This window comes from Scyliorhinus torazame, chromosome 2 (assembly GCF_047496885.1).
Source record: "Scyliorhinus torazame isolate Kashiwa2021f chromosome 2, sScyTor2.1, whole genome shotgun sequence".
Classification (NCBI taxonomy): Eukaryota; Metazoa; Chordata; class Chondrichthyes; order Carcharhiniformes; family Scyliorhinidae; genus Scyliorhinus; species Scyliorhinus torazame.
The window spans coordinates 386,561,387-386,575,154 of record NC_092708.1 but is presented as its reverse complement, the minus strand read 5'-3'; the positions used below and the strand labels follow the sequence as shown (position 1 = coordinate 386,575,154).

At 43.4% G+C, this 13,768-nt stretch overlaps 1 protein-coding gene across 5 annotated transcripts in view; it reads left to right on the top strand.

Moving 5' to 3' along the window:
* Nucleotides 1-13,232, top strand: part of foxn3 (forkhead box N3) — a 436,636-nt gene extending 423,404 nt beyond the window's left edge. For all 5 annotated transcript variants that reach the window (XM_072493781.1, XM_072493810.1, XM_072493773.1 and 2 more), the window contains 2 exons: nucleotides 1,355-1,463; nucleotides 10,325-13,232. In XM_072493781.1, coding sequence (XP_072349882.1) covers nucleotides 1,355-1,463; nucleotides 10,325-10,871 — 656 coding nt within the window. In that variant the 3' untranslated portion in view covers nucleotides 10,872-13,232. The remainder of the gene's footprint in view (nucleotides 1-1,354; nucleotides 1,464-10,324) is intronic.
* The last annotated feature ends 536 nt before the right edge of the window (nucleotides 13,233-13,768 follow it).

Here is a 13,768-nt window from a genome sequence, read left to right as displayed (position 1 = left end):
TGTTGAATTGAAGCATTCATTCTGTTCTCTGGCTCGTGGAGAATTGGGTATTCATGTCCAGCGACAGAAATGTTACTCATGAAATTTCAAACCCCCTTAGAAGGGTTAATTTTTTTTTTAATACGTATTTACCCTCCTTGAGAAACATTTTCTTTCTGGAAAAATGTAACTGCTGAAGTATACGAATGAGGAGTCTTATTTTAAAGAAAAGCTTGTACTGTTTTAAATACCAAGTTATAATAAAGGTCGTCCTATTTAATGCCTGGAACCACCCCGCCCCTGCACTATCAGATGAAGATTCCACCCCACCCTCCCTTCATAGCACAAGCTGTCATTGAAACGCTGCACAAGAGGAAATTTGTGGCCGTACTAATAATCAATCAAGTCACCACAGACTTACTGTGGTCTAGGAGGGTTAAACAACAATCCAGTCAGTACTCGTGAGCAGAAGAAGAAAACCAATTCTAGTTGTGCACTGTTGTGTTCTAGTACCTGTCCAAGGCCAGCTTAACTCTTTCTGATGAGCCGAGCATACGATTATTGCTGGAGTGTAAGTAACTATGGATAATGAGTAGTGTTGACTTGTTAAAAAAAAAAGCTACGCTATCTCGGTCTGTGAAGTTTTCATCTGTCTGTAGAGAACGTCCAGCATTAAAATTATACACCATGTACTTTCAAGTATTGATCTAGAAAGAACATCCAGCATTGAGCAGAAAGTTGAAGTGCTGACTGTGGGAGCAATTTGGGGCGATGAATTAAGTGTATCGAATATTAAAATGTGTTTTTTTTAAAAACTGTACCAGTGTGCAATACGAAAACGATGGGACTGACCATGAAGTTGTTAACAAAGCAGAGAAAGCCAACATGTATGTCCAGCTCTAATACTGTGGCAGAAACTCAAAATGAAACAACTCAGTGGTGGATATTTGATTTCTTTTTAGAATACCCTTACAAGAATTAATGGATAGACATGACTATAGACATTTTATTGAGGTTTCGATATAATACAAAGTAAATAATCCGGTAGAAACTCAAACAGGAGCATTCTCAAAATATTACTCCCGGAAAACACCATGCTTACTCAAATTTGAAAGTAATAATGGCATTCATAACTGCAATCCAATGCAAGCAAAGGTTTTTTTAAAAAAGCATCCACTTTTGCTATTGATTCATGCGTTATACTTGGTCAAGGTCAAAAAACAGCCCGGGTATCATGAGTTTTAGCCACAATATTGAAGCAGACTCTTGATGTATTTTACTTAAATGGGTTTATTTTAATTTCTAGACATGTTGCTTTACGATTTGAGTTGTGTAACTGTGGATTCCTCTGACATTGTAGTTCTCTCTGGTCCAGATGCTGTGGGAGTTATGCCAAATGGAGGTCGAGCATACAATCGAGGGCCTTTCATGGGGATCAAGCCACTGCCCATCAACAGCATTGGGAGTATGGCTGCTGCCGTAAGGTAAAGAGTTAGCACTTATCTCACGTTAATTACAAATGTTGCAATTGAAGTATTCAGCTGCCTTAGCTCGCTATTGGTGCCAAAGCTGGCCATGTGACTTCTAATGAAGCCATCCAGCATTCTGGATGTAAATTTTATAATGTTGTACAATGAGGGGCGGCACGGTAGCACAGTGGTTAGCACTGTTGCTTCACGGCGTCAGGGACCCAGGTTCGATTCCTGGCTGGGTCACTGTCTGTGTGGAGTCTGCACGTTCTCCCTGTGTCATAAAATCATAGAATTTACAGTGCAGAAGGAGGCCATGTGGCCCATCAAGTCTGCTCCGGCCCTTAGAAAGACAACCCCAATTAAGCCCACACCCCCACCCTATCCCCTTAACCCTACCTAACCTTTTTGGACACTAAGGGCAATTTAGCATGGCCAACCCACCTACCTGCACATCTTTGGTGTCTGCGTGGGCTTCCTCCGGGTGCTCCGGTTTCCTCCCACATGTCACGAAAGACGTGCTTGTTAGGTAATTTGGACATTCTGAATTCTCCCTCTGTACCCGAACAGGCGCCGGAATGTGGCGACTAGGGGATTTTCACAGTAACTTAATTGCAGTGTTAATATAAGCCTACTTGTGACACTAATAAAGATTATTATTATTATAGTAAAAGATAGAATTTGGAGGAGCATGCTTTGGAAATAGATCCATGTCAATCTCTCCCATACCTACAAACAGAAAGAGAGTCTCATTTTGTGCTTGGCAAGTCACAATTATGTCAACTATAATACACTCGCATCTGAGTTTCAAGTCAGCCACTTATCTATGTTTGTGTCTTACAAGAGTTCCAATTATTATCTTTTCATTTAATGCAATGTAATGAAATCTCCTGAAACTTTTAGATACGTAAATTTGAATTCCAGCTAAATTACTTTGTATTTTCCACTTTGACTAACATAAGTTTGAAATTACTGAAAGAACAGGTCGAAAATACCCCCCCCCCCCCCCTCCACTGCAGATCCACTGAACAGATGAAAATTGGTGACTATTTCAGTTGCTCTGACAGTGCCCCAATTAACCCCATTTCCCCCACAAAATGGAAAGAAGAGGGTTGGGATGTGGTTTAAAAATTATAAAATGGGAACATGTCCCCAACCTACCATGGAAGCACCTGATGCTATATTGGAATGATTGATTTTCATGATTTGCCCTTGTGAAGTGGGAGAGTCCATTAACATGTTTATATTGTGGTCCCACAGTGCAGGTGGGAGTCTTAATTTAAATTTAGCAGAGGCTGTGGTGGGTTTTCCGAGGTTGGTGGAACATGGCAGCAACAAGGAAATGGGAGCTGCCAGTTCAAGAAGACAAGTGATTTTACAGCACACCTTGTGGACCAAGAGAAACAGGAGTGTTTCTCCGGTCCCTCAGGACGTCTCCGGTCTCCCCTCTGCCTGCTGCAGTCTCTCATCTCTGCCTCGCTGCGATCGCAAACCTCCTCCACCCAATCTTTCAACCCTATTCTCCTGTGCTGAACTTTGCCTTCTCCTCGCCCCCAGCCCCAGCCTTCCGCTCACTCCCTCCAGTGACAATCTCTTCTCCATCAACACTGAAGATCACGACGGTCTATCCACCTGCAAGCCCCGATTTCTTGCTCCTTCCCTTCCTGATTATCTGGAACTGTCCCTGATCGCGGATTCCTGCCTGCCAGCTAATTTGGCTGGCAGCCAGGCAAGAATCGGAAGAAAAATAAGGAACGCCGCACCCTTAGTCTTGTTGGTATTCCCTGTGTTACCAGCCATTAAACATGGAGTACAATGATTTTCATTCCTTGTTTAGCTTGTTTTAGTCAGTTACATGAAATTAAGTCTTGAGTGCAACCATACTGGTAAGTGTTTCTTAGTTTTCAGTAGGGCAGAATCAAGTAAAGTTGTGCTGCATTGCCTTGTGGTTATACAGTATTGATGCTGCCAGCTCCTGGCCACAAAAACGTGGCACCTTCACCAAGGTTGACTGCTAGGAAGCCCCAGTTTGTGGCTTCTGGCTTTTACAGATGCGGCAAGTTTAATCTGGTGTTGCTTATAACCTACATGTGTGGAATGAATGGCACCATCCAAATATATATGGAGTTTGGTAATTTACCAAACATTCTCCTTTTGTAAACAAAAAATATTTGTGTTACAACTCTTCAGGGATTGAAATAACAATTTTATGCCAAGTTCGTAGTTTTGCCCTCCCACGTCCAGCATTATTTCACCGTTTTCCCACATGGTATATTTTAGAAAAATAATGCTGTAATTCACAGTGTAACTTCTTACCATTTAGCCCTGGGGTCCAATTTTAAAACAAGATGGTTTCCCATTTAAGACTGTGATGAAGAAGAATTTTCTCAGAGGTTCGTTAGTCTTTAGATTCCATTCCCCAGGGAGCCTTGGAGACCAGGTCATTGAATATAAACATAGCTGAGTTAAATCTTTGATCGACAAGGGAGTCGAGGGTTACGGGGGACAGGCAGGAAAATAGAGTTCAGGCCACAATCAAATCAGCCATGTTCTTACTGAATGGCAGAGCAGGTTAGAGAGGCCAAATGGCCGAGTCCATTTATTTCTTGTGATCTTAATGATGCAAGCATTTTCGTTGCTGGCAAACTAGTGCCTCCATGGCGTTACCCTTTGTATTGATGAGAATAGCGTTCACATGACCTTGCACCTATATGTAAAATATTAGAAATGCATTGAGCCAGCTGTGTTTGCTGCTCCAAGAATTAAACTGCGTGCGAACATTCAGCAAGTGATTACTCCGTCATCTCCGTCATCCATCTTGTTTCAGAATGACTTTTTCTAAACCCAGTATGGTCTGTTTGCTAAATTAGTATTGTGTCCTTGGCTGATACAAAGCCATTTGGCTTACTGGGCCTGTGCAACACTTTCAAAAGAGTTATCCGGTTAGTTCTGTTATCCCCTCTCTGCTTGTAACCCTGCAAAAGTTTCCTCTTTTTCAGACACTTCATTCCAGGTCATCTAAACTCACTGGTCTCAACTCTGGTCCTTTTTGTCAATTATCTTAAATCTGATCACTGATCCAGCCGGTGGAAAGAGTTTCTCCTCTGTTACAACCCTTCAAGATTTGCTGTACTTATTAATTCTCTGCTGTAAAGAAAACTGTCCCAGCTTCTCTAGTCTTCCATGCTTCTGCATCCTTGGTACCATTTCCTTAAATCTCCTCTATGTTCTCCGTGGCCTTGACATTATTTCTCAAGTTGCCTCTCCCGAATTGGACACCCGACTCCAGCTGCAGCCCAACTAATGATTATAAAGATTTAACATTCGTCCTTTAAACCCTGTGCATCTCACAGTGGGTAGCACTGTTGCTTCACAGCGCCAGGGTCCCAGGTTCGAGTGCCGGCTTGGGTCACTGTCTGTGCGGAGTCTGCACGTTCTCCCCGTGTCTGCGTGGGTTTCCTCCGGGCGCTCCGGTTTCCTCCCACAAATCCTGAAAGACGAGCTGTTAGGTGAATTGGACATTCTGAATTCTCCCTCTGCGTACCCGAGCAGGCGCCAGAGTGTGGCAACTAGGGGATTTTCACAGTAACTTCACTGCAGTGTTAATGTAAGCCTACTTGTGACAATGAAGATTATTATCTGATCATAAAGGTGAGGATCCCATACTTTTTGACAGCCTGAATGTAACCTACCCCTCTTTGTTCCTGCATTTTCATCAACAATGGAACTGACTTAATATATGTAATTGTATTTAAATGTTTAAAGTGTGTCAACACAATCTAAGTACTGGGGGGGGGATTCTTCAAAATCCACACCAGTAGTGGAGTTCCCGATGCACTGAGACTCCAGTGTCAGGGGAAAGTGCGCAAAACTCTTTGTGATGCTTCAGTCCCCCTCTGACGGCGGCTTCCAAATTCGCACCCTGTGCCAGCCGGAGGATGCAAATGTCTCAAACTGACCTATTTGCATCCTCCGGGCTGGACATCAGATTCTCCACGCCTCAGTGATTCTCCAGCCCTCTTGGCCGGGATTCACATGGGTTGCATTGGTGCAAGTATTTGCCAGAGTGGCCCTGACACCGTGGACCTCGGGCCTGGGGCAAGGTATTTAAGGTAGGTGCCTCCATAGTGCATCGGAAGACCCCCCTCCCCACCCAATGCAAATCCTCCCCAGCATCCTTCCCTCCAATATCAAGAACCTTCCCCTCCCATAACAGTACATCTCATGTACCCTGCTGTGAACCTAACCACAGCATTTATAAACATCTAGCTATAATAGCTTCTTTTTTAAAATAAATTTAGTGTACCGAATTCATTTTTCCAATTAAGGGGCAATTTAGCGTGTCCAATCGACCTATCTTGCACATCTTTGGGTTGTGGGGGCAAAACCCATGCTAACACGGGGAGAATGTGCAAATTCCACATTGACAGTGACCCAGAGCCGGGATCGAACCTGGGACTTCGGCACCATGATGCAGCAGTGCAACCCACTGTGCCACTGTGCTGCCCGTGATTGACAGCTTCTGACTACAACAAATGCATTTAAGTGCTTTCTGCTAAGAAAGAGGAAGTGAAAACACTTAACACCTAAATGTTTCTAAATTGCAGTTAGGTTCAAAGCTAGCTGTTTAAGATGCATTCAAGCGTGAATGGAAATGAACATAAGCAATCCAGACATCTGGCTGTCTGGAAGCTGTCCGTTACAGCCTACGAAAAGCTTTTCCTCTTTGGAAGTGAAAAGAAGCCTTGCAGATCAATGAATCTGAGGGGTGTTTAAAGCCTTATGATAGGGTTTTGGCTTTCTATGAAGAATGAGCTGTTGTTTTCTGGACAGCTGTCTGACGCAGCAGGTGTAAGGGACAGGTGTGAAAAAGCAGTCATTGTTTTCACTGTTTCCTGGGTCGGCACAGTGACACGCTGGTTAGCACTGCTGCCTATTAAGCTGAGGACCTGGGTTTGATCCCAGACCCGGGTAACTGTCCATGTGGAGTTTGCACATTCTCCCCTTGTCTGCGTGGGTCTCAGCCCCATAACCGAAAGATGTGCAGGTTAGGTGGATTGACAGCGCTAAATTTCCCCTTAATTGGGAAGAAAATAATTGGCTCCTCTAAATTTTTTCTTTTAAAGTTTTCACTGTTTCTGTCTGCACTGATCTTTAGCTTCCAGGCTGGGGTGTCTGTTAATGGGTGTTTGGGGAGGGGGGGGGGGGTCAGGTCACCGTCATGTATGTACCATGGGGGGTGCAGGGTAGGATGCCCTTATTGGGGTGTGGGGGGGACAGCAGCCGCTGGACCTCGCTGTTGGACACCAGTTCAAAATGGCTGCCCGATAACGGGATTCCGAACAGCATCCCTTGAGGTCCCTGTGTAAATCTGAACGGCTAGGGAGAGTGTGAATCTCCTGCGTGCCACTCTTACCACCAGCGCAAACCCGAAGCAATTCAGTTCTGGCGGGGGAACCAAACGGAGAATCCAGCCCATTGCCCCCTTTCAATTCTGACTGAGTAAATGTTGGGAGCACAGTGCTGTCCTTTTATTTTATAACCCCTTCCAGAGGCAGCAGATTGCTCCTATCCTCATGTTGGTGGTTGGTTTTGTGAGGACTTTTAAAATAATAATTTGCAATAAACCTGTAATATTTACACGGAACTTGAGTGGGTTTATCAGGTGTTAAATATAGAAAGAGATTTATTTTTATTAATTGAGCCTCATTAGATTTCAATGTCTACTCTTGCTGGAATTTATTTAACACTTTTAGTAATTTAGCTGTGTACCAACATCTCATTGAAAACACCCTTTCGTGATTTATTACTGTTGTAAATCGCTTATTCTTTATTGAAAATCTCAGCTAAAAATGCTTTTTAGTCAACATAATCCATTTTTTAAAGTATTAGTTGTCATGCAAAGTGCAACTCTAACCTTTTTAATATTTTACGTTACAACAGCTCTCTATATTTAAATTAATAAGAAGGCTACAATATGTAATTACTGACCTAAACTGCCTGCATAATGGGAATAACCTTAAATTTGTCCAGATATTTAAAGCTGACAAGTTGGTATAATGTACAATGTGCAAAGGCAAAGGCGTTATCATTTTTCACATTCTCATTATCAATCTCATCTTGTTATATTCTCAATCTGTTTTGCTTTCTTAAAGCCATTATATCAATGCAGCTCTACTTGTACAAACGTGTTCCTAATAAATTTTTCTTAGAATTTCATACAGAATAAATCTGTACTCGTGTGAACAGAGCATTGTTGTCGGTGCTAGTGGGTGTTAAGCTTAATATTTTTAAAAAATCTTTATTATTGTCACAAGTAGGCTTACATTAACACTGCAATGAAGTTACTGTGACAAGCCCCCAGTTGCTGCATTCCGGCGCCTGTTCGGATACACAGAGGGAGAATTCAGAATGTCAAATTCACCTAACAGCACATCTTTCGGGACTTGTGGATGGAAACCGGAGCACCCGGAGGAAACCCACGCAGCGGGGAGAACGTGCAGACTCCGCACAGACAGTGTCCCAAGACGGGAACCTGGAACCCTGCCGCTGTGAAGCAACAGTGCTAACCACTGTGCTATTAATGGTGCTCAGCATTGTTGCTCAAGTCAAAGTTTCAATAACTTGGAGCCAAACTCTCTCTCTGCTGGTTATGAGCACTGTTTACCAATATAACCTGTCAAACCGGATTTGGTCCTAAACAATTAAATCTAAAAGACCTGCGGGTTAACCTTGGTGAACCAAGTGGGTTTGAGTATCACGGTATTGACAACATGGTGCCAATAAATGGATGCAATTGTTAAGCTGACAATTAGACTGTGACAGTCCTGGTTTTGGCAGACTGATTTTATTTACAATATGGACCAAATGTAAGGCAGCTGCTAATATACCCAGTGAAGAACTCAGGGGAAACCGATTTCATAGAATGTGGGATTTGCTCCCACATGGGTTGGTTGAGTTGCCTTTCAGGGGAAGCTCGATAAGTGCACAGGAGGGAAAGAAGTAGAAGAGCAAGATGAAATAGAGCATGGAGAGGCTGATGTCGAGGGTAAGCACAGGAACGGACCAGTTAGACCAAACGGTCCGAGTGTGTGCTGTAAATTCGATGTTTGTTTTTCGAATTTACCACACAACTACACTAATTTCCCTGAGTGACACACAGAATTGTGATTGGAGGCCTTATCAGCGGATCAGAGGGAGCTGCTTGGCACAGCAGATTACTCTTGTTGCCAGGTCCTGATTCTTTTCCCTCTCTGTTTTAAATATTAGCATGTCCGTTGTTATTTGCTGAACCTTTTTTTAAAAAACAAATCTTGCTTGATCACTTTGGGAAGGTGAAAGAGGGGGCGATTTTTCACCCCCATTTGGTGCAAGCGCAGACCCTGTTATTGCTACAAATCTCCCCCACCGGCAACGTAACCGGGTTCATGCCCAGCGGGGGCGTGAACCTGATTAATAGCGATTTAAATATATTTTGGCATTCAAAATCGGCTTAATGCCAAATCCCCCGGGAACATGAGATGTTCCCATCCGCCAGTGTGACGTGACACTGGTGGGAATCAATAGTGGTCTCCAAAAACGGAGGCTAGACGCGATACCCACGATGGGTTCTCAGAGGCCGATGTAGCCCCCAGGTTGTCAGAGACATGGCAGAAGGTGCCTCCTGGCAGGGCACTGCCAGGGAGTGGGGCCTTTGGTAGCCCCATAGCAGGGGTTCACTTCACATTGTTGGGGGGGGGGGGTGCAAATTAACTGAACTAGCTATATAAATTACTGTGACTACAAGAGAAGGTTGGTGCTTGTTTGGATGAGTGCGGCTTCAACAACACTCTAGAAGCTTAATTAAGCTTCATACCGTCCAGTACTAAGCAACTGCTTGATTGGCACCCCCCCATACACCACCTTAAACATTCACCCCCTCAATAACCAACACACAGAGGTAACAGTGTGTACCAGCACCCAGTTTCAGTGGCACAACTTGCCCAAGGTTCCGTTCACAGCATCTTCCAAACCAAAGTACTCTACTGCCTAGAAAAGGGCAACACGTGACGGAATACCACTTCCTGCAAACTCCTCTCCAACTCCCAACTTGGAAATATATCGCTGTCCCTTCACTGTCGCTGGGTCAAAATCCTGGAACTCTCCCTAAGCGCACACTGGATGTACCTACACCACAGGGACTACAGCGGTTGACAAAGACAGCTCACCACCACCTTCTCACGGCAGTTGGGGATGAGCAGTAAATGTTGGTCTTGCCAGCATGACACTGTTCCCAGAAATTAAAGCAAAAGAAAATGTCATTCCAAATGGTTATTCCAGAGGTTATGCTCAGGAGTAACCTTCAGCCACTCCATCTCACCCAGCAGCAAAACCTTCGGATACTTTCTTCTTTATTTCACCCAAAAGAAAAAGGACAAAGGGGGAACCTGTAGAATATTTATCTCGCTTTGACCACAGCCAGAGAGAGAGACGGGGCTGAGGCCAGGCAAGTCTTGCGGAACACCCGAGTCTAGAGATCTCTTAACTCAATGAGGCAAATCTTGTTTCACAAACACATTGCTTGTTGTCATTGAGGAGGCAGCTTCAGCATCAATCTGCTGCTTTGATGTCAAAACATGTGTAAGTACGGTATGTTTTGCTATAAAACATAATCCTTAAATAGAACGTTTCTGTGAAAGAAGAAAAGAACGATTAAAAAGCCAAAACTTCCAATTCCTACATGAAGGAATCAAAGGCACTCCCCTACAGAAAATGTAGTCGAGTGCTCCTATATGTGCATTCATTTCCTCATTGCATTTTTCTGCAGGGCACCATTATTGAGGAGAGTATCGTGTGGCGAATAACTGAATTGACCTGGCGTTTCTTTTCCCTTTCAGGAATGGAATTGCCAACTGTCGGATGCGGAATGACAGCGAACAGTCCTGTGGCTCCCCGGTGGTCAGCAGTGACCCTAAAGAGGATCACAACTACAGCGTGGCAAAATCCTCCGATCACAGGAGCACATCCCCTACCAGCGACTCAACGTCCTCTTCCTCTGCCGACGACCATTACGAGTTTGCCACAAAGGGCAGCCACGACGGGAGCGAGGCCAGCGAAGGGAGTTACCGCAGCCACGAGAGCTACAGTGAGACGGAGGATGAGGAGAAAAAAAACAAAAAGGAAACCAAGGATTCCTTGGCTGACAGCGGGTACTTATCTCAGCACACGAAACGGCAACACCTGACAAAGGCAAAAAAAAATGCAACTGAGACACTGCCGCTTAAAAAGAGGCGCACAGAGAAACCACCAGAAAGTGATGATGAGGAAATGAAAGAGGCAGCGGGTTCACTCCTGCACTTGGCGGGGATTCGGTCCTGTTTGGACAACATCACAAACCGCACTTCAAAAGGGCAGAAAGAGCAGCAACATTCAGCAAAAAATTAAGACAGTAATGCACAGCCTCTTTAAGATTGTTGGCAGAAATTTATTTTCTTTCAGCACGTCAGGTGAATTATAATGATTTGTGGCAATATCAGCAATCACTTTGTTTTCCTATTTTAAGCCCCCTTGAGTTTTTTTTTAAATATGAAAAGTAATTTTCGTTTAAGGAGATTGAAGCCATAGCAGAACTTTTACTGACACTCAGCTAATTTGCAAAAGCTTTTCATTGACTGACAACAAAAGCCAAAATCACTGCACCTTTTCTCTCTCTGTCTCTCTCTTTCTCTCTCACTCTCGTGCTCTTGCTCTCTTTTTCTCCCTCTCTTTTTACCCCTCTTTCACTCTCCCTCTCTTCTCTCACTGTTTCTGTTTCTCTCTCTGTCCCTCTCCCCCTCCCTCTCCCCCTCCCTCTCCCTCTCTCTCTCTCTCTCTCTCTCTCTCCCCCCCCCCTCTCTCTTAATTATTTCAGCCTGACTGTGCAGGTGCACACAGGATGCATTACACTGACACGTATTGAGTTTGCATTTTGAATCCCGCGATGTTCTAATGTGAAAAGATGGGTCAGTGATGGACCGTTCTGATCCAGCCATGCTGAACGACAGCCAGCCTGAATAGCACTATGGCCGAGAGCCATCTCCAGGCATCTGGACAAAAGGACGAAAATTAATGTGCTGCTCAAGACTGTGATGGATTTGTTGGAGGCAACTGCACTTAAGTCCCAGAGCTCTGGATCTTTAACAGTATAGCAGACAACCGCCATTATTATTGGGGAAAAGCGAAACAGGGAAAGAAACAGTCTATTTAAAGTAGAAAAAAAAGTCCTGCCATTGGTCAGTTCCACAAATTTCTGTCTTCTTAAACCCCACGCGCACACACACATGTTCAAAGCCATAGGCCTGATGGATGGCACTGCGTGCAAAGAGAAAGAAAACACACCGCCTTCGAAACTGCCTGAGTGATGTGAAAGCAATCAAGTCTTGCAAAGAAATTCATAATCAAGCGATAACAAGATAGCGATGCGAATCCATCCTGACCGATCAAAGCGATTGATCTGGCCATGATGAGGAAGACAACAAAACACACAAAAAAAAGAGAATAAAAGCTCTAACGCCTGCCATTAGTATTATTCTGAAACAGAATTGCTTAACAGTGATATCGGTGAGCTCCTCCACTGCCCTGGAACTGGAGTAAGCAGTTTCTCTCTCAGTCAGGATACGTGTATGATAAAAAAGACCATTGATTTTGGAATATAACCTACGTAGCCAGCAGGATTTTCCAATCCATGTTGCATGGGTTCTTTGAACAAAAACTTTGCTTTTTATTCAAAGATGAAAAAAAGAGTTCATGTAAGGTAAATAATGTATTTAGCATGAGCATGAATTATTTTCATATAAATATAGAAAATAGAGAAAAGGCTATGCCTCTAATTTTTAAGCCCTTAGGCCTAGATTTTTTTTTTGAAGCAGGTGATAAGGTTTAACCTTTTTTTCAGGGAAAAAAAAACTGACTGTTGGGGAACTTACTCTGCAATATGAAGACTTCACATTTCTGATAGGGCTTGGATGGTTGAGTGCACTGCCTTGTCTACACATTTGGGCCCCAATACAGGCTTGTAAGATATGAAGAACAGTGACAGGTAATATATAACACTGTCCCCAAGTATAGATTGGGAAGGGGGGGGGGGGCGGGGGGGATAAGACTGTTCTCAGCTAGTCAGTAGTGAGTGTGCATGATTTATCTAATCTCCTCAAATTTATCTTAAATATTTGGGGTGGAGTGATGTATTGAATATCAATATCATATATTGGCAATATGTCACAAAAAGGCACCTAGCAGTGCTGCTTGTTAGAACTAACAGAAGAAAATTAAACCACCTCCTTTATTGTTTTTTTTTTCAACAGTTTTGTCAGTTTTATTTTCAAATTTGATAAAGGGTGGCCCTGGAGAGTAACTGATTAACTCGCGCCATTTTGGGCAATCATTGGATTCCTAATTTTTTTATTTAATTTAAACTTTGTGCGTGTTGGAGATCAAGAATGAAAAACGCGGCCTGCCAGTGTGATGGCCAGGTGGCGCTGGCTGTTGAGGAACTTGCTCCGACATTCTGTAATTTGCCTCCGAGATTGGGCAGCCTGACGGACATTCTCGCAAGTGACGCTACCCTGGCAGAAATAAAGGTGTTCATTCACACTCACTCCTCAACATCTTCCTTCTGAAAACTTGTCAACCAGGAGACCAAATCCAAATCCAGTCAATTTATTTAATTTTTTTTTGGCCCATGTATGCCAGAGTTTAAAATTGTAGACTGATATTAATTATTCCTGAACATGCTGGGTTGAATGACAATAGCCATTGTTTGGGGCGGGAGGGGGGGGGGGGGTTGGAAAAAATCCATTTGGAATTCTTATTGTAGTTATTCGTAGGCATACAAAGGAGAACAGTGCAACTGGATTTTGCAAAACTATTGTCATCTGGGCTATGTTTATGTAACATAGTGAACACTTTGTGACCAGGGTGTTGTGGTTTTGATTTTTTTTTAATTGCCTCATTTGGCAAAGGGGACACTGCCTTTTTAACTGGGTAAATTACTACAATGATGGATTATTTTGTGCAAATATTTGATCTTTACTCTGAAGGCTTTAGAAATCATGTGCATTAATATTCCATGAAAGGCAAAACCCCCGCAAGGTTGAGGAGGCGAAAGACTTGAAATTAGGGGATAAAATTGCTAACCAAGACTGGTTCAAACCTCCAGGGTGACATGTTGAAATTGAACACTCATGTGACCAAAACCAACCAAGCAAATCTATAATCCTCCTTTGGTTAGCTATTACATCCTATAGGGTAAAGCAAGCCATAGAACTGGAAAACATTGGGATTCTAGCTTCCTATATACAAAA